This window comes from Notothenia coriiceps, unplaced genomic scaffold (genome assembly GCF_000735185.1).
Source record: "Notothenia coriiceps isolate Sejong01 unplaced genomic scaffold, NC01 NC01_scaffold00037246, whole genome shotgun sequence".
Lineage (NCBI taxonomy): Eukaryota > Metazoa > Chordata > Actinopteri > Perciformes > Nototheniidae > Notothenia > Notothenia coriiceps.
Window position 1 is genome coordinate 23,652,645 of NW_011369947.1, and position 20,009 is coordinate 23,672,653.

Sequence of the window (20,009 nt, forward strand, 5' to 3'; positions counted from 1 at the left end):
TTCATCCCTCCTCATTTCTCGGTCCCTCTTCCTACCCATGTCCTCACCACATTTTCTTTCTTGACATTTATGCTTTATCTGCTACATCCCATATGCATCCTGCTACCCCCAAACACTTGTTTTCTGCAATCCTTTCTTACATCTCCCTCTCTCCTCCCCCCTCTCTGCTAAATGGGCTGCATTACTGTAATGAGCTGGTAATTTATGGAGGAGGGGTGCAGGACTTGTATCTTTGACTATTGAGTGTGCGGCCTCCCCCAAGCTCACCCTCTCCCTCTGACACATGCACACACTCTGAGAGCCATGTGCACACACAGACTGACACCCCTCAAAATTAAGTAGGGACACCATACACACAGACAGACAGACACATATATACAGACAGACAGACAGACAGACAGACAGACAGACAGACAGACAGACAGACAGACAGACAGACAGACAGACAGACACACACACACACACACACACTGTAAGTGCATATAATGACATACTCAAAGCAGCACATTGTCTTGTCCGGCCAAAAACAATCATGTGATGTGATCAAGCGAGTGTCAGGCAAAATCTGAAGCCAGCTGCGCTGATTACATCTGAATCATATTTCTGCTGTCGGACGGCATCACACAGAATACACAAAAATACTTTAGAAACGAAAACAGGTGACCCACTTTAGACTCTTTATAACCCAACACATTTGTTTACAAGTTGCTTGTTTAAAAATGTAAACTCCCTTTATATTCAAAAGCTTAAAGTGTGGTATTGACAAAGTTGCACATCTTTGCAATTAGTGCTTAATCCTTAATTACATTGTAAATGGTTGAACATGAACTGAGAGGAGAGCTGCAGAAACCTGAAATTGGCCTGTTTGCTTTATGCTGCCACTGAGCTCTTCATATCAGCAGGAAGCTGTTTTCATAAATGTTCTTCTTTGGTTCCCAGGCGCAAGTTACAGCCATCGCTACACGGGATAATTGCCATTGTGGGATGTCTTTCTATCGTGGTTGTGTAACCCAATAGCCTGCAGTCGACAGTCTTGGATGTGAATATCCAAAGAGAAAGATACCTGTTTAGACCGCAGGGAGACAGGGAGGAAGGGCAATAATACAACTTTCTTGGAAGGATGTTGGATAAAGGAATGAGTAAAAGATGTTGAAGCAAACAGCGGGGGAGGCTTGTTGGCTCCTCTGACTGTTGTCTGTCATCAAGGCTTGTAACCTGAGAGAAAGAGAAGAAGTGGATGTAAAAGGTCAATGTTGCATGCCATAATGTGAATATGCATGTTTGAATTGGATCTATCCCATGTACATGGAGGGCCTCCCACAGGGATGTTAAACACCATGGCGACAGGCGCTGACCCCAGTAGTAAAGAGTTTAAAGGTCAACAGAGCTACTGAGGGGGTGACTGTGACCCTGAACACAGGAACATCCTTTAGAGAGGATCGGCAGGAGGATAAAAACAGAGGGGGGGAGGCTGAGGGGAAAGCAAACATTAGAGAGAGGAAGAAAGACACAGGCACAGGAGGAAACGAGGAGGGGGAGGAAACAGGATGAGAGAAAGGACAATATGAGAAGAGATGAGATGATGAGGAAAGAAGCAAAAAGGATAAATGATGAGGACATTGAGACCTGGAGAAATTGAGACGTGCATGCTGGGCATATTCAGGATAACAGTAGATGAGAAGCTTGATAGTAAATAAGTGTGTGGGATTGAGAAGCTGTGATTTCTTGGCACACAATACAATGGCCCACATGTTTGAAGCAACGACAAGCACACAGCTAGAAATGTAGGCCCCCGTCTGCTTGCTCAGCCAAACTTTTAGATTATAAACAAATAACGAAGTAAAGATATTTTTCTCTGCATGGTTATTTCATTTGTTTAAAAGTGGACCTATCATGCAATATTTGAAACATATATTGTAGGGCCATACCTATATAAAACATGTCTTTGAAGTTTTTTTTTCAAAATACCAAACAGATCATGCATTTTAGCCATGCCTCATTTAGCTCTATTTGCTCTTTTCCAGCCCTGTTTTTGCAAGGGCTGATTCTGCTTTTGAGGCAGACTACAGCGCCACTCACAGGCCTGGCATATGTACTACAGCGTCTCCAGTGCTTTCGAGCGGTCTCTCATTCCCCTGATAGGTGGAGAGTTGCCCATATAGGCGGAGCACCCCTTTTCTGACGTCAGAAACATTCAAATAATAATCAGCTCCGTTGCAGCCCCGTTTTTAGAGATTTGGGTATGGAGGAAAAGAGACACTGACACTTGGTGAGTTCCCTGACACACCAGGGACACATATTCATGTATAAAAGAGGTACAAAAGTGCATTTTGCATGATAGGTCCCCTTTAAGTTTTCCTCTACAACATTCATGGCTGATTGTATTTCCAGCAAAATAAAAATGTTGTGTCAGTGGAGTCTAAACATTTAGGAGAGTGTTCTAAGTCAGTAATATTTAGGTAGATTAAATATTTATGGGGAAACCAACTCATCTTTTTCCTCAATTCCACATATAATGAAATGTATAAGGGGGAAATAGTTTCCAAGCAATGCCGTTCCCCTTGTTATATTTGAACTAATAACCCTCCAAAGAAGAATTCTCAAGCAGTTTCAAGTCTTTAGCTGCACATTTGGCCTTGTGTATTTCATTCTTTGGCACTGACTATGGAGTTACCTTCTAAAGAAAAGTGCTTTGTGTTTTTATGAGTCATTCTGACTATGCTGCGGCACAAAAACAAGGTTCTTAAACTGTCATTTTGCATTTAAGAGCACTTATCAATTTCATAGACGCAGTCAAAGCAGCAGTCTCGAATAAGACATGAGTTACTCTGTGTGCGTCTGAAATGAGCCTTGGGAAAGGTTAGCCATAAACTGAAAAAGGTGTTTGATCTATAGCCAGGTATTGATCAAAAACACTGTCCAAGCTCATGAAAATGTACATGTGGTTATGTGTGTGTGCGTTGGTGCACGTCGGTTGAGAGTGTGCAGTCCATACAGTAATGGCACTTGACGTGAGATTTGAGTTATGGCCAGGTATCGATCAGAAAACATCACGGGAGCTTTAAACTTTGCTAAAGAGCTTTTGGTGAGACCTGACGACGTGCTGTTACTGACTCATGAGCCATTAGGGAGTTTGTATAAAGGAGACCAAAGTGGGACACATGGAGAATGATAAGAAAAGGAGAGAGCATTTTGAAAATGTTCTTTTCAGTTACAAATGACACTATTTTACTTGAGATAATAATTGTATTACATTACATTGCATTTAGCTGACATTTTTATCCAAAGCGACTTACAATAAGTGCGTTCGACCAACAAAATACAAACTTGAAGAAAACAGAATCATATAAGTACATCAAAATAATACTTCTGCATACAGTAGGCTATGTGACACTGTAAGTGTTGCACGGCCAGATACGGCTCGAGAAGCTGACTCAGATAAGGAAAGATTATATATTATTACATTACATTGCATTTAGCTGACATTTTTATCCAAAGCGACTTACAATAAGTGCGTTCGACCAACAAAATACAAACTTGAAGAAAACAGAATCATATAAGTACATCAGGTTTCATAGAGCTAAAACATTTCAAGTGCTACTCAACTGGCTTTAGATAAGCCAGGCCTTTATTAGTATATAAGTGCTTTGTTAGCAATTCTATCGCTCGCACTGGAGTCGAGTTGTATCTCCTCTTCTCATCTTATTAAGCAATTCAAATGCTACTCTGCTAAGTTAAAACATTTGTTTGACTTTTGCATGTTGAGATTTTAGATGTGCTTTAGTTTTTAAGGTCTTTGTATTGATTTGAGGTTAACCTTAAATATAGCTTTGATTGGTCAAATAAAAGTTTAGATTACAGTTAAACGTATCAGTTAGTTAGTACATTAAATATAATGTAGTGCTCAAAAGCAAAATGTACAAGACATTGCATGTTCTGACTATTGTTTCTATTTCCTTTAGCACTTATTCGACACCATGTTAAGTAGTCCCAGTGCTGCACACATTATTAATTTCTGTATTGTCAAGGTTAGATTGTTTGTGACTGTTTTTATTGGTGTTAGGCTTGAGGAAAGAAACAGGCATAACCTAAGCTTTTCCTTGGGTGGGTCCGCCTGCTATTACCGGTCTACTAACCTAATTGTTTTGAACTAATTGGTATCGGGTCATTTGTTTTATGGTTGCTTCGGGGGCTAAGTAGACCCTAATTCACACACGGAGAAACACACACACACACACACACACACACACACACACACACACACACACACACACACACACACACACACACACACATGAACATGCAACACACACAAACATTTGGAGGATTTTCTCAGTGGTCGAGGAAGTGTGTGTCTGGTTAATGATTCCCGCAGGGTTACAGCGGACAGAGTGGACTGTTAAAGGCTCGAGATAAGGCATCGAAACAGACTTAGTGGCACTTGGAATGCTGACTGCGTGTGTTAGACGGAGTCAGGGGGGCATTTCGAGGAGGAAAGGGTCAACAAAATGTGAGGGTATGGCTTATGCCTTTAAATAAACATTCCAGTGGGTCCATCTTCCTGTCTTTCAGTGTTGGTACTATTCAAGAACTGAGTGGAGCTGCTAATTACCCTAAGTGGGTCAACGGCAAGCTATTTTGCTTTTCTTTTGATGACTAAATGAATTCCTAGTCACAATTATTACAGAACTAAACAAAGAGTGTTTTTGTATCCTTAATCCGTGTTTTGCCTTTTTCCATAACAAACTAAAAGAACAGCTGATATCCCAGCAACAACACTTTGTAACCCTTCAGACAGGTTTAAATAGTATTAAGATTGGCAGAGAATGCCATGGTGTGTTAACCTGTACTCTGTTCAGGCTGTGTGTAATAACGAAAGGTTATAACATGTAAGAGCAGCCAGTATTCTTCTGGATCGTAATAAGCGCAATGTAAGAGAGGCCCATTTCTGGGCTCTGGATCCAATAGCAGCGTGTAATTACCTTTAAGACCTGCTCCCTATGCTAGAGGATTAGCCATAATCCATAACCAAAGCCATAACTATTGCTACGCTACGTTAATTTTAGTCAGACGCATGCAACATGCAGTTCACCAGAATGTTGTCTGTCTTCATTTTCGTCCTCTTTCCGCCTCTTCACTTCCTCTCCTCTCTCGTCTTCTCATTTTAAATTGAGGTTGTTAAGCTTTATGCCCCTCCGTCTGGGGTGTCAGAATTCGAGAGCTGTTTCCTGTTATACACAATCCAAAATAGAGAAAGAGGGAGAGCAATGGAGAAAGAGACAAAGGGGGAAAGAGAGAGAGAAAAGTTGTGGAGATTAATATCGTCAAAGGAGAGGTGCAGAGGTGCTGTTGGTTTGAAATAGAGCTTGATATCTTGGTTTTACTGCTGATGCCAATGGGAACTTAGTTTGTGTGTGTGTGTGTGTGTGTTTGTGTGTGTGTTTTGATTAGGTGCTTGTATTGAAGAAGAAAGATGAAGATATAAAACACACTATTTCCACATAGATTATACACATACATTTTATTTATGAGATGATGTTGTTTACAATACAAATCAATGAGGTATGAACAATTGGTAACACAAGTGATGAGTGTAAAAAAAATACAAAGCATAAGACATAGAAAGATAGCGACACAGAGACATATTAAGAGAGGACAAGGCTGACTGAAGTGACAGAGTATAGAGGGGTTGTCCCAAGGCATTGGGGCACAAATTGTGAGGTGCACATATAATAAATAGAAAGAGTTTCCAAGTTCTTAAAAGTATTTCAACTGTGAGTGCATCCTATCCTTTGCTCTTGGTGTAGACCACAGTGTGTTCAACCTAATTGAGTCCTGATGAATAATGCCGACCTGTTAAGTGTCTTGTTGACCTGTGAATGTGTGTGTGAATGGGTGACGAGTGGTTGTATTCAGTGGTGAAGGAAAGGCTGTTGTAGGTCACCCCTGTGATAGCTCCATCTCTCCTTATCGCGCCTTTACTCTGTCTATCTGTCCTTGCCCATCACTCTTCCCCTCTATCTCTCCCTTTCGCTGCCACTCACTCACCTTTCCAATCTTCCTCTCCAAACTTCACATCCTCTCCACAAGGTTATCACACATCAACTACTAAAACTCTGTGTGTGTGTGTGTGTGTGTGTGTGTGTGTGTGTGTGTGTGTGTGTGTGTGTGTGTGTGTGTGTGTGTGTGTGTGTTCACCATGAAACTTAAGAGTCACTTTTGACTTGTACTGCCTTTACCTCACCACTTAAACATGTCTGGGTCTGCTGATTGCTTCTGTTTCTCTCTCTCTCTCTCTGCCTGAAACACACAGACACACACTCGCAGAAACACATAAAGCCATACGAGCACACACTGCCACAAATGTTATGTGTCAGCTGGTTTACATCAGATCAGAGGCTGATTGGGAAAATGCCCATGCCCTCTCTCACACACACACACACACACACACACACACACACACACACACACACACACACACACACACACACAAGGAGGCACACTGCCTTCTCCCTGCCCTCTGGCTAATTAATTTCCCAGATCGAGCATGTCCCACCATAAAGTGCTCTCCCTCCTTCTTGTGTCCCACTCAATCTGTTCCTCCTCTCTCCAGTGTCTCTCTGTGGAGCCTGGCTCATTTCAGTTCCCCCGGCCTTTGATTGCGTTGGCCCAAAATGTCAGGGCAAAGAACGTCACCTCGTTGAATGTCTGCCTCTCTCATTTTGTTCCTTCTCTCTTATTCGCTTTTCTCTTTCTTTCTATTTCTTTCTGAATAATGTTTCTTTGCCTTGGAAGAAGCAGCCCAGTTTTTGTCACATCAAGTTCATGTTCATGTCCACAGCCCAGCAGGGTTGTCTCTCCTCTCAATCGAGGGATTGTCGGCATGCCTTCTCAAGTTCCCTCTAGTTCTCACAGCTTTTAATTGGTTAATTCCCAGCCAACAAAACAGTCCCTCTCTCTTCTCCTTGCGTGTGTGATTCAAAAGCTTTATTTGGTATGTTGTTTACTGAATTATTTCTGGTACTCTGCTTGACCCTAGTCAGTTTGGCTGGGGGCTTTGAAGGTGAGCATAGTGTGTTTAATCAATCATACCATGGGGCCAATGCTGGGCCAGGTCAGATAGGCATCAAAGGAGGTAAGTGACATCCACATGGTGCTCATTGAGGTCTCCTGACAGTTTTTTACACTCATGTGTGGTGTACATATGTGCTCATGCATGTGTATGTACAATCATGTAAACACAATCCTGTGGGAGCATTTTCCCTTTGCTGCTCATGGTTAAAACCAGTACACAAATGTTACACACACACATGGGAACATACACACATGTACATACTTATATATTTACTCACAGAAAAGGGATCCAATAATGATACACCATAATCAATTTAAACATCTGAAAGGTCATTCACCTTTTGTCCATGCACTTCATCATGTGTCTCTTTGTTTGGGATTGGATCCATTGAAGAAAAATGAAAAAACCTGAAATTCAGCCTATTTTTTTTCCTGATAATTCACCAAATCTTTGTTAAATCAGCATGAGGAAAGCTTGGTAAGTCAGCTGTTTAAATGCCGGTAATCAGCACAGTCCTGCTTGGACATACTTGAGTCCTGCACCCTTATTGCCCTTCCTTTTCTTTAAAGGATTTGAAACCGCAAAAGGGAAACTAACTTGGCCATGTTCCTTGCAAAAAATCCATGTCAGTACTGGTAAGACAATTTGCTAAATTGGAAGGAAAACATACAGATTGTAATTTCCGCCCTAAAAAATAGCTTTTGCATCCCTTGTTACTACTTACACCAATTCGGAAGACAAGAAATGAAAACTGAGTTTCTTTTGGTTTTGGGCATGCAGCAGCACAGTGGATGTCTTTCACATTAGACATGACAGTTGTGCTCTCTGGAATACATCAGCCATAATAAGCCATTTTTTGCATTATCCCTGTTGCCATAATCACACACACACACACACACACACACACACACACACACACACACACACACACACACACACACACACACACACACACACACACACACACACACACACACACTGCACACATGCACACACTGCACCACAGTAAATCTTAACCACCATATACCATCATGTCTTTCGTAAGCGTTCTGTCTTCATCAGCGGCTAAAATATGGTGTATAGGGTTACAGCAGACAGGCCTGGGGATGGATTCAGAGCAATAAGATAGCAGTAATGGCACACCATCATTTAGGAGAATGTAATAAGTGAATATCTAATAAGCCTGTAAAAGATGCTTAACCCCTGAAGCTCTGAGGTCAGGTACGGAGATAGTGGAATAACCTGATTAAGGAAGGTTTCTTCTCACGTTGCGGTCATCACAGGATTGACCAACTCCTGACCCCTCTGTTAAGAATGTGGTTACTTTACCCCAGAGCCGCTCCTCTGTCTGGATAAATCCGCTATTTATGGCTTTTGATAACAGCTTGTGCCTGATATGGGAAAGTAATAGGTTATGAATCTCTGTCTAGAGATAATGGAGAAGTTAATGGAACACAGAAGATTTGAGGTTTTACTTGGTTATTCACCTCTGCTCGATATTTGTCACCTTGTTTCTTCACTAAGAGCTATGAGTAGTGCCTTCCCCTTAAATTCTAACATTTGAGAAAGTCTTAGTAAAAGAATTGGAAAGCAAACTACCATGAGTGTTTGCAGGCTCAGTATTTGACCCAGCTTCCTAGAGGGACTAAATGGTTCATGACACTTTATATTGATCCATTGATCGATTTGTTGTTTGGTGATTGATTAGTAAGAAGATGTGTTGGCCAAAATCCCAGTTGCTTAAATGAACTGCAACAGTTGCTTTAGAATACGATCCCCACCTGTTTTTCGCATGATGACATAAGTTAATCCCCAAATGACAGATTCAGTAAAAGACAGGTGAAATGTGCCATGCTCAAAATGAATGATATCATGGATTTAAGGTCAATCTCTGAGTCTCTCTGTTTCTTTTCACACTAAAGAGGGAGTGTAAACACACATACACACAGACAGAGCCAGATTCGAAAGCCATTTCCAGCCTGGGCAGCAGAGTGTGTCCTCATTACCGCCTGTGAGTGTGTAGTCACCACTCAGTCACAGCTCCTGCTGCCAGAAAGGGATTTTCTGCTAACTTTTTCTCTGACTCTTCCACCTCTTTTTCACCTTAACTTCTCTTGCATATCGCTTCATCTATTTCTAGGACAGAAAATCCTTGTCAGTCAGGATATACAATTTCCTGGTCTTATGGTCCCATACACTGCCAGTCAAATCATTTTGAAACCCAATATTAAAAAGTAAAACACCTCTTCTGTTTGTTCTTTTATTTACTCTCTCTTCTAAAACAGGTTCAGTTGCCCTCTCCATCTCTGACAAGGTGACCAAAACTGTTTTTGATTATAGTTAAAAGGTTTCCCTTAAAGCTCTTCTCTTTCTGAAAAGTAGCCAACGATTTCCATTTGCCACCAGGAGTAGCTGGAGTTTACAGTCTCCTGATAGAGGATCAAAGGCAGAGGGAGAGAGGCAGAGCACACGGGGATATTAGATTTAATGGTGACCAGATGAACTTGTTGATGGAGTACTAAACAAGTCTAAATAGCCTAACACTTGGCTCGTTTTGACAAAGCCATTATCTGACTCTCCAGTTGACCAACGTGAGAGCATAACAATATGTTCTTTAGTGTTATTAGCTCTTCTCTTTCTCCCTGCTGCTATCTCTTACCACCACATGTTTTTCTTTATGAAGTCAAAAGCCTGTAATTCACTAATTTCGAGTAGGAAGGTTTGTGTACTTAGGTAAGTGCAGCCCAGTAATCAGGATATGCACGGACAATATATTCACACACTTCTTATAGATTCACTATGGTAGGCACCCTGTCTGCTTCAATCCGCTCACTTTGTCAGGTTGAAAGAAGTAACGGTGAAGTGGAAGAAACAGGGTCTTGGAGTTGTTGAAAGGGAAGTGGAGGGAGTTCTGTTGTTGGATTCGGTTAACTGTGAAGCTCTCCTCTTTTATTTGATCTCCCTGTTTCTCAGAAAACTCACAATCGCACTGCGAGGAGGTTTTAACAGCAGCAATATGTGTGTCTCAACATCAGACGAGAGGTCTGAGCCCAGGTAATCGAGTTTGGGATCATGTGATTGGACATGACAAGGGAATCAGGATGGGGAGCCATTCACCTATTTGACGTTTTTCCAATCTCACACACACTCAAACACACATAGAAAAATGCAGGCGTCTCCATTTTTAGAATGCTTTACCGGGTCAGGGCCAGTCAAAAAACAAAATGGCTACTCCGTGTGTTCTGAACCCATCTGGCCTGATGGAGCCTTTTCCCCATGGTGCCGTTTTACATGAAACATTCTGTAGCTTCAAAGCCATGTTACTGCCTGTTCAGTCATAATGGGCCATTATGCATGGCATCCAAGAGCATGCTGGAGCACAAAGGGAACCACATGTCGAGCACCCAAGTGCCCAAGGCTATATGTTACATATGTTACCTACTGTACACAAGATGGTTCCTGTGTGTGTGTGTGTGGAGGAAACTCTACATTACCTAGCTCCAGCTGCACATGAGGAAAAAGGGTTAAATACATACAGTTGATTCAAAAAGCGTAAGATTATTCATTTCCCTTCTCCTGCGGAAACAAACTCCCGCTCCGCAGTGTAAGCACACACTCGTGTACACACACACAAACACATTCTTGAACAACAAGTTACCCAATGTGCAGCGACATCAACAATCTGCTAATTCTATGTTTACATTTGATTAAATACGGCAACATTTTAGAAGACAGGTAGAGATTAAACATTAAAATGTTTGTATACATAAAAAGTTTAAACATATTCTTTCCCTGCTGGTTAAAGTGGAGATGTTTGAGTCTCTATCTTGTTTGTGAAAAAGTTTGAGGTGAAATAGATTTCCGTAATGAAAAAACAACATAAGGGCTAAGTAAGGATTTGAAGGTGCTGTCAAAGGCTTTCTCTGTCTTCACCCTCCTTCTTTCATCTTTCTCTCATCCCTCGCTCCATCTCCTCCCGTCCCACTCTCATTAGTGGTGGTTGTGAGAGAGGGGAGAACAAAGCTCAGACCTTACCAATCGATCACCGAGCAGCACTATCAATCGACTGGTGGCGCACAGGTCTCCTCCATCTGCCCAACGATTGACGGGTCGAAGATTGATGAGGAGGATTGTTGTGTCTCTGTGTATGTTTGTTTGTTAATGCAACAGAGAGTATGTCTTTACTTGAGATAGATAACAGACAATTTGATCTCATCTGGTTTGTCAGCTGCACAATTTAATATGTGCTCAGCTGAAAAATAAATTAAGACTATATTAAAAGAACCCATTTCTGAGGTTTGTGTTTGTTTGCGTGTGTGCATGAGTGTTTATGTGTGTAGTTATGCACACATGCTCTAGGTTGTAACAAAGCCCCCAGACACTGACACATATTTGTTTCTGTGGATACTCTTCACCCTGTCACAATGTTTCTGCCCTATCTACCAGCAGTAAACACAAACACACACTCACACGCTCACATACACACCATCATAATTAAATCATACCCTGGCACGATGTCATTGCCTTTCAGTGCTGTGACTATTGCCAATGCTCTAATGGATGAATCCTGCAGCAGTCTGAACAAACATAGTTGTGTGTGATGTGTGTGTTTCAGTGTGTTACCTTGTATGTGTGGATAATTCCAAGGTGTTGTGCAAACATTGTCGTATTTGTCACAGCTGGCCAGATGACACTGGTTCCATCTGGAATTACTGTGCGTCTCTATGGGAGGATGATGCTGCTGCATTTGCATGAGAACGGGTGTCAGACTAACACCTTCTCTTGTTTTTCCCCCTCCTTCCTTACCCTCACCCCTCTCTCACTCTCCCTCCTGTTTCCACAGCTCTGATAGCCATAGGCCAGTACAGCAGCACCATAGAGACTGTGGATGCCGGCTGGTGTAAGGACATCACAGACCAGGGAGCCACACAGATCGCTCAGAGCAGCAAGTCCCTCCGCTACCTGGGCCTCATGAGATGTGACAAGGTAACATGGCTCAGCCCGATATGTCTGCTGCTGCCTGGTTCCCTGTCAGCGCAGTACAGTATCTAATGTATGTGTGCAGCCATCTCAAAGGATGCTTTTGGAAATGTGAAAAAGAGCAAAATTGTGTCTTTTTTGTTATGTGGACAGCAAAAAACATTATGGCAATTTGCAGAATTAAAATAACCGTCAGAATAACAATAATAATCATTAGCCTCACTTTAGTGCAGTTGTTACCGCCCCCATTGTTCTCTAACTGTGGGTAACATATGGTGGTTGTGTGTGTGTGTGCAAAATACTGTATTTTTGCCCAGTTCTAATTACAATAGCAACAGGTGTGCAATCAGACTCAGATTGCTTGCTGATTGCAAACCTGTTGCTATTGTATCTAAAACGGGGCAATAATACAATATTGTTGTTATTAGAAAACAAAGTGAATTATTCATATTAGAAAATGAATTATATTTTGAACGTTCATATATTTGTATGAATACAATCATGTACCAACATGTTTGAGCTAAGCCACCACTGCTGTGCTCCGTATGTCCATCAGCCATTTCGGTTATAAAAGAAGGGAAGGGACACAGTGAGCCCTCTCAAACCTACTCACCTCTGGGTCTGACCAACATTCTATCCAGAGTCACTCTTAAACCTTCATCTGGCCTCTAACCCGTCCAATCACCAACCTGATAGAAGCACATTTAGTTGTAGTGCCATGGTAACAACTCCTCCCACCTCTCCAATTGGCACTGTGGAGCTGCTACCACACAGATGCATCCACTTAGTGTGGGATCATTCAGTGTGACATGAGTGGGATGAGGGCAGACAAGGAAGGGAAAGTGAGCAGCTGCCTAACCAAGAAACTTTAGCCTGTGCTGATATTCTACAGCCTGCGTTCTTGTTCTGTAGCGTAGTACACAGCACAGGTCATACTCCCAATGCTGGTGGGCCTGCATATGGTGAGTGTAATAGTATGTTTTAATGAGCCTTTTGTTGTTCAGGCCACATTTTACATTTGGCTTTAGGGCTAAACTAATTTAAAGCCCCGTGCTGTGCAGTAAAAAGTGAAAGTACTGTAGAAGTTGGCAGGGAAGAAAAGGAGGGAGTATAAGATTTGACTTAAAGTTGAGGCCCTTACACCGGGTTGGGAACTCATCATTTTTATTCCTGCATTATAAAATCAGTGGTATCTGCGTGCCGTGGCCTAAGGATTGACCCTATGGATTTTTCAGATAAAAATGCCAGCCCGGAGATCGTTAACTGCGACAAGAACATCAGTGTATCATATTTATCTATTTATGCTGTAATGAAATTAAAACATATGAGGGTCTGACAGTGACCCCTATATGTTAGATCTCAGTGATGAAGCAGCACACTCAATCCACATTATTGCAGACATGAATGTGTATCTATGATATTTATCTAAGAGTAATAAAGAGAAACTGCATTACATAGCAGGTGATCACTTAGATTCCATTTTCATTTACTTCCCTTCTGCCGACCCAGTGACCCTACAATCGATATCTACAGCCAGAGTAATAAAAACTCTGTTCTGGAATGACCTACATCTTTACTGGAATAACAATATTTCCTAGTTTCAATACACTTTATGCTTTCATGCTCCTGCCCTACCAACAGAAAACATTCAACTATCCCGCTGCTCTTATTTATCTTTCCATCTCTCTCTTTAGATGTGATATTCATACTCATCATTTTGCCTAGACGATGGAAAGATACATAATTATTCTCTCTCTGCTTCGAAGGGGGAAATGTGGGGATGACGGAGCTAAATAAAGCTGTAATGTTGTACTATTAAAGTTGTAATGGAGTGTGATTTGAACAAATAGAAGAGTTTGACAGTTTGCAAGGTCAGGAACATTACCAGCTCTGAATCACAGATTTAATTCATGGCATGTTTGCCCCCTTCGACCATTGCTCAGTTTCCAGGCTTTTGAGTACTAAAATGTAGCATTCCAAATGAGTCTGCAGTAGTGGTGAGGGTTGGTCTGGCCTGTGTGGGAAAAAACCTGCCAACGGCTCCTACTTTCTTTGTTGCTGTTGTTGTTATTATTGTTTTTTTTTAATGATGTTAGGTGTGAGAAGGAGTTACAGTACATTAGGTCAAGTTTCAGGAGGAGAAAGAGAGAGGAATGGTTGTAATACAAAGCGTGCTCAGAGGGAAACAGAAAAACAGGAATATATTGTTAATACTGAAAATGTGAGCTACAGAACGAGTCAAAAAGGTGAGGAGGTGAGAGCTGATGAAGATTGTGGTTATCTACAAGTAAGTCCAGGGGCAGAAGTGAACACTCATCCTCATCTCCCCTCTGGAAATTCGTCACTCGCCTCAGTTAAAGACTGGTGCTTCTGTTTTATTTAAAAGTTGTTTTAAAGTGACAGCATTACCCATTTAGGCATTAACGCAGCTGACACTCCTCTCCGGAAATACCCACAGATAGGGCTGTTGGATCTCTTTATCAAGGTCACTGTGACAGGGTTATTATTGGCTGTTGTCTGATTTGACTGTGTGACTTTTCAACCCCTTGGCCACACTGCTGCTACGCCTCTTCTCTGCTCGAGGAAGTCAAGTGACATTAATAAAATACAATTACACACTAAATATAAGTTCTTTGACCACTGCTTGGTGAACCTTTTTTACAAGGTTTCACAGTGGTTTTAATCTGTGTTGCATGTTGTGTCACTTTAATAAACCAAATCAATATTTTTAAGTACTTCGCAAAATGTGTTTTTAGTATAGAGAGCACATTCAATTTGGTCATGATTTTTTTCCGGGTTTGCATTTGACATTTCAGCCTCTAGCAAAGTTGTATCATGCTTTATTTGTGTATCACGGCAGTAAAATCCGGAGGCATGTCCAATTCAATCTCTGGGCAAACTAATCTCATCTCTGCACTTAATTCGGTTCTGGGAAAATGCAGAAGCTGGGGGATAACTCTCAATTCCACAAGGTTCCCACATAATGAAAGTCTTGTGCAAATTACTTAACTTTAGATTTCTCTCCGCCACAGCATCTCTTCTTTATGTTGACAAATCCATTAGATTTTTTTTCCTTATGCCTCATTTTATTAAAATCTCCATTGTATAAAGTAAGATGCAAGGCGTAGTGTTCTCCATGCATACGCTTGTTTCTCTTTCTTTCCTCAGTCCAGTGTTGACAGTGTGAATGACCAGCATGTAAGGTCATCCGCACTTCTGCAGTGCAGGACACATTTCTCCTTGGCTCTTAGGTTGTTCAACTGTATTGATGATTACATTCTACATAAGGCAATAACAGGAAGAGATTCCAGGAAAAAGTTCTTCAGTGTAGAATATGTTCTCTGGATGGTATTTTCTTTAATTGCTCTCACACTCGGAACAACCTTTGTTTGTTTAGCTCAGCCCCAGGATCTACACACTTGAGGAACCATCTCAATATTTACCCATCATGCACCTACTGTCCAAGCCAACATACTGTAGCTAAGGGGATCATTGACAGTGGCCCCAACCCAAAATCATCCTGCCTTGCAAACCAACCATAAATGTTTGCTTTGCGAAAATGAATAGTTATATACACCTGCTCACTGTGGTCTGCTTTGGCAGGTGGTTAATCCTTGTGAGATCTGTGTTGACAGTGTTTTGGACATATTGGAAATATTCCAAAGTTAATATTTCCCTTGAAAGGATGCTGCTTGGTTTTAGTTCAGGATGTGTATTTTGTAAAGAATTTAGTACAAATAACTGCAACACTGGTAAAAATAACAGCTAATTACCATATCACATAAGGAAATAAAAGGCCTTCTCTTCAGCATTCGGCCTGCCTTAGCCTGCCTGCCTTACAGATGTTCAGGTAACTTCTGCACCCCACATTTGGCTATTTAAAATAAATCATGGTTTAAGTTTCTCTCTCCCTCCTTCCTTTTTTCCTTTCCTGCCCCACAAAGCTTTATCCCACAATAACTAATGTGGGGTTAGGTTTCAGACGGGGTCCTGTCAGTCTTAGACAAATACAGTCCTGTGATAACCTTGACACACAGTGCAGACAACCCAGTTTGCTCTCCGCCTCGACAGCTCCGCTCGGTCTGTGTAAATTTGTTTGGAATTGTCAAAACGCTGGGAATTTTAATGTAACAGCTTCCCTGAATGTCACAGGACTTAGAAAGTGTAGAATTCATTTAAGAACTGTTAACAGGATCCATCTGGCTCTCCTCATGTGGAGCAGTGTGAGGGATCGATTTCCTCCGTCACAGTTTATACAAACGTGCTTCCGTACTGTATACATTTTACTGCCAGGCAGCCTGACTTTTAAGTCCAATGCCATTTAGACAGATATGAAGAATTTGAGAGTTTTTTACATCTATACAAACACAGACATTGCACCGGCACAGATCCAAGTGAAGTCTAGTTGATCTCAGAATATTTTCTTATTTAGACTGTCCTTTCAGTGGCTGGGTGATATACGGTTTGAATAGTATGGAATGTGTGCGTTTGTCCCACTGACTTTTTTTCCTTTCCTCTCTGCCTGAAGGATTTTCTTTGTCTCTCAGTGTGTTTATAGTTGCTCAAATACGATGTGTCTGTGTGTAACAGTGTGTGTTCTTTCCGAGAGGAATTTATGTTATTTGCTGTTAACACGGTTCATAATGGAGCATTGAAATCAGAACCCCTCCAGGCCTGGGCAAATGGCGTGCTCCGCCTGCCTCCAATAATTACACCCTTCCGCCCTCAGGGCCAAACGACACAGTTCTGACGAGGGGAAAGAATGCGATTGATCCAGACTCACCCAAAAATAATCAAATCAATTCATTTAGTTGTCTTTCAGCCCTGCCTCTATGGCTGTCTTTTGAAGTATTCAGCTGAAAGACTCAAGGAAAAAGTGCCTTAATCTTCTGAAAAACAGTTCCTCTTTTGCTCAGCAGTGCCACACATGTCATTGCGTCTGTCACTGAAAAGCCCGCTCCCCAGTGAGTCTGCTGTAAAATGTTAGGTCCTCTCTGTGTGGGGAATTCATCTTCTTACACAAACACAATGGAATATTATCTATTAATCGAGGCTATGCTGTCTAGTGGTGAAACGCAGAGCAGAGTTCACTTTCAATCAAATGAGAGCGATATAGCACATATATTCTGCTCATTGCACTGGGCACACACAGAGACTCTGAAGCAGAAACACATACATATGCCAAACTCCCACAAATTCACTAAATGCTACTAATGTATCTCTTTTTAGCCAACCACAAAGTAAAGACACAGAGACAGCCTTACAGCTGAATACTATACAGTGTATCTAATCTTGACACTCTTTTCACACGTCTCTTAATTGTGTTAAGATTATAGGTTAAGATGCTGTTTTCTATAATGGGCCCTACTGGTTAATTTGAAAATGTAGACTTCAGTCTTTGCTGATGTATCACTATGGGGATTTAGATCTTTTTCGGCCTGAGTTCAATGTTTTCTTTAGAAGCTTTTTCACAGCTTGCTCAAATCTACATGTATCTCATTTTCCTTCTTATCCTCTTTCTCCGCCTGTCCATTCCCTCTCCTTTCCTCTTCCTCTGTCTTCCTTTTCTTTCCCCTCATCTTAAAGACTTTCCCCCTCTACTCTCTTCTTATCCTTCTTGTTTCCCCTGCTTCATTTCCACTACTTCATTAGAGTGAAAACAAATAGGCAGTCCAGGTTGTGAAGCAGAGAAGGAAGCAAACTCACCGCGTCAGCACGGAGCCTGACTAGAAAAATAATAACACTGACTACTGGCCCCTTCAGGGACAGCTAGTGGAGAGACTAAGAGTTATCATAGTAATGGAGCAGATGAAGGAGGGAAAAGGAAAGTAAAACGAGGGGTTGCTTCTAGGGAAAAAAAGAATGAGAAAATGATTAAACGGATGACAGAAACCAGGAGAAAATAAAAGTAAAATTAGATGAAATGAAACAATAGACTGAGTGCTGGCTATTCCCTTTACAAATGGCCCCCGCAAAAGTGTTTTCTGTAAGCAGTTTTGAAGTGTTCTCCCATTACCTGAACCGAGGTGGAGCTGCGTTTGGGGAGCAGGTATGAGCACGGCTGCACCCCCAGATAGAGCAACCAGACAGACCTTGTTAAAAGAACAGACATCCCAATCAATATCGTCGTTCCACCGGTGCATCCAGCTGCCGGGGACCATACACAGATAGGCACGGCGCAGCAATTTGCAGGCATAAACAACGGCCTAATTGTTCAGGGCCTGGAGGTTTAGAGTGAGGAAAACAAAGATGAAGTATGGTGAAGAGTTAGGGGGCATTTTAACTCTCGTTTAGGAAATGAGAGTTTTGGAGTTGGGCAAAACTTTCTGTGATGAGTGTTGTTATTTTGACCGGCAGGGGTTCTTAGTTTTAAAGGCTTGTAAAGTGAGGAGGAATTAGAGAAAATATAGGATAGAGATGTTCCCCTGGTTCCTATTTTCCAGGCTTTGGTCAGGCTTGAATGTTCAAAGTCAGGAAAGTAGTTTGAAAGAGTCATTTGCTATTTGTGCTTTTCAGTGTAATCTTGGAGTCTCATCCCACACAGAAGAGCCATATTGATTGGCAGTCTTAACTGAAGCCGCCTCCTGATCATCCCTTCATCTTGTTTCTAAAGGGCAGGAGCAAGGGACAGTGAAGGAGAGAGGTTGGAATAAAGTGAGACAGCGACAGAGTTCACTGAGTATCTGAAGGGAATCTCAGAATTGCCCTTCAACAAAAATCTTCCAGACACTCAAACTCGTAAACTTGACCTAAACCTGGCTCACATACACTCACAAAGACACTCTTGCTTTTCTTTGCCTCCACCTTGTCCTTACTTTTCTTTTAACCCCTACCCCCTCTTTTTGTCTCTCTGTTACTCCCTCCCCTACCCTTCCTTAAGCAAGGACATCCAAGGTTGTTTCACTTTTGGATGCTGCTCACATCTTTTGTTAATTAAATTAGTTCATCCAAGTTGCCCCCCTGTCTTGTCTTTCAGCCTTCCCCGCTTTCTCCCCTTCCTGGTCTTCCTCCTTCATCCACTGCTGTTTACTCATCACAATGGAGGTCAACATAATCTCATGGAGTCATGGACAGACAGTAGACACAACTCAGTGTGGCCTGGGTACTCAGACTTGCCAATCCTGATATGTCTTTAAACAATAACTACGTTTTTTCCTTCTCGACAGAGACAACAGGAGGTCACAGCCCGTATTTAGCCTGCAGGCGCAGAGTCTTACTGTGTTGGTGATGAATTAGCTTTTTAATGCTAATGACAATGTAGCCCCCTCAGTGAATGTTGTCTGTGCAGATTTAACACATACAGAACATTATGCGGGGTATGGATTAAGCCCCTGATTGATGTCCAGCTTTTTTATTTAAAGCTGTATAGATAATGGATGTCAATGCTTTCAATACGTTTTGTCAGAAATGCTGTTCCTATGAAGTGTGGAAGATGAGTAACACGTGAGAAAAAGAACAATTTTAATGAGACAAAAATTCACGAAAGACATACAGATTTATCATACTGTCAAGATGTGTTCCTCTAATGACAGCGTTTAGCACAAAACCTGCAAAAGAACTTGGCTTTAATTTTAGTGTTCTTTCGTGATCATTCAGAATAAAGTCACGATTCAAGATACTCACCGTAAGTGTCTCTAACTCCAACGTTAGTTTTACAGATGAGACTCCAAAGTCTTGCTCACTGCCCTGTGTGTAACTTTCCACAAATCCAATCCAAGCTCTCCACGCTCTAAGGAGTCACTATGAATTTTGTATCGTGGTGTTCTTTGAAAGGACAGGGTCAAGCTGTCCTCATTCTTTATTTATTCTGAAGAACAAGGGAGTCATGCGAGGCAAAAAAAATTAAACACAGTAGCTCTGTTGTGATTTTATTTAAGGAATTCTGCTTGTGTCTGACCTCCAGTAAGCTGCTCTGGAATTTGTTCCAAAACACACACACACACACAGAAGGAGA

General features: G+C 41.7%; 2 protein-coding genes across 2 annotated transcripts in view; both read left to right on the forward strand.

The window, feature by feature from the left end:
• otofa (otoferlin a) overlaps positions 1-20,009 on the forward strand; it is a 934,066-nt gene that overhangs the window by 660,598 nt on the left and 253,459 nt on the right. The gene's annotated exons all lie outside the window — the stretch shown is intronic.
• LOC104966084 (F-box/LRR-repeat protein 17-like) overlaps positions 1-20,009 on the forward strand; it is a 198,938-nt gene that overhangs the window by 170,356 nt on the left and 8,573 nt on the right. Inside the window, exon 5 of the mRNA XM_010795212.1 lies at positions 11,919-12,061. Coding sequence (XP_010793514.1) covers positions 11,919-12,061 — 143 coding nt within the window. The remainder of the gene's footprint in view (positions 1-11,918; positions 12,062-20,009) is intronic.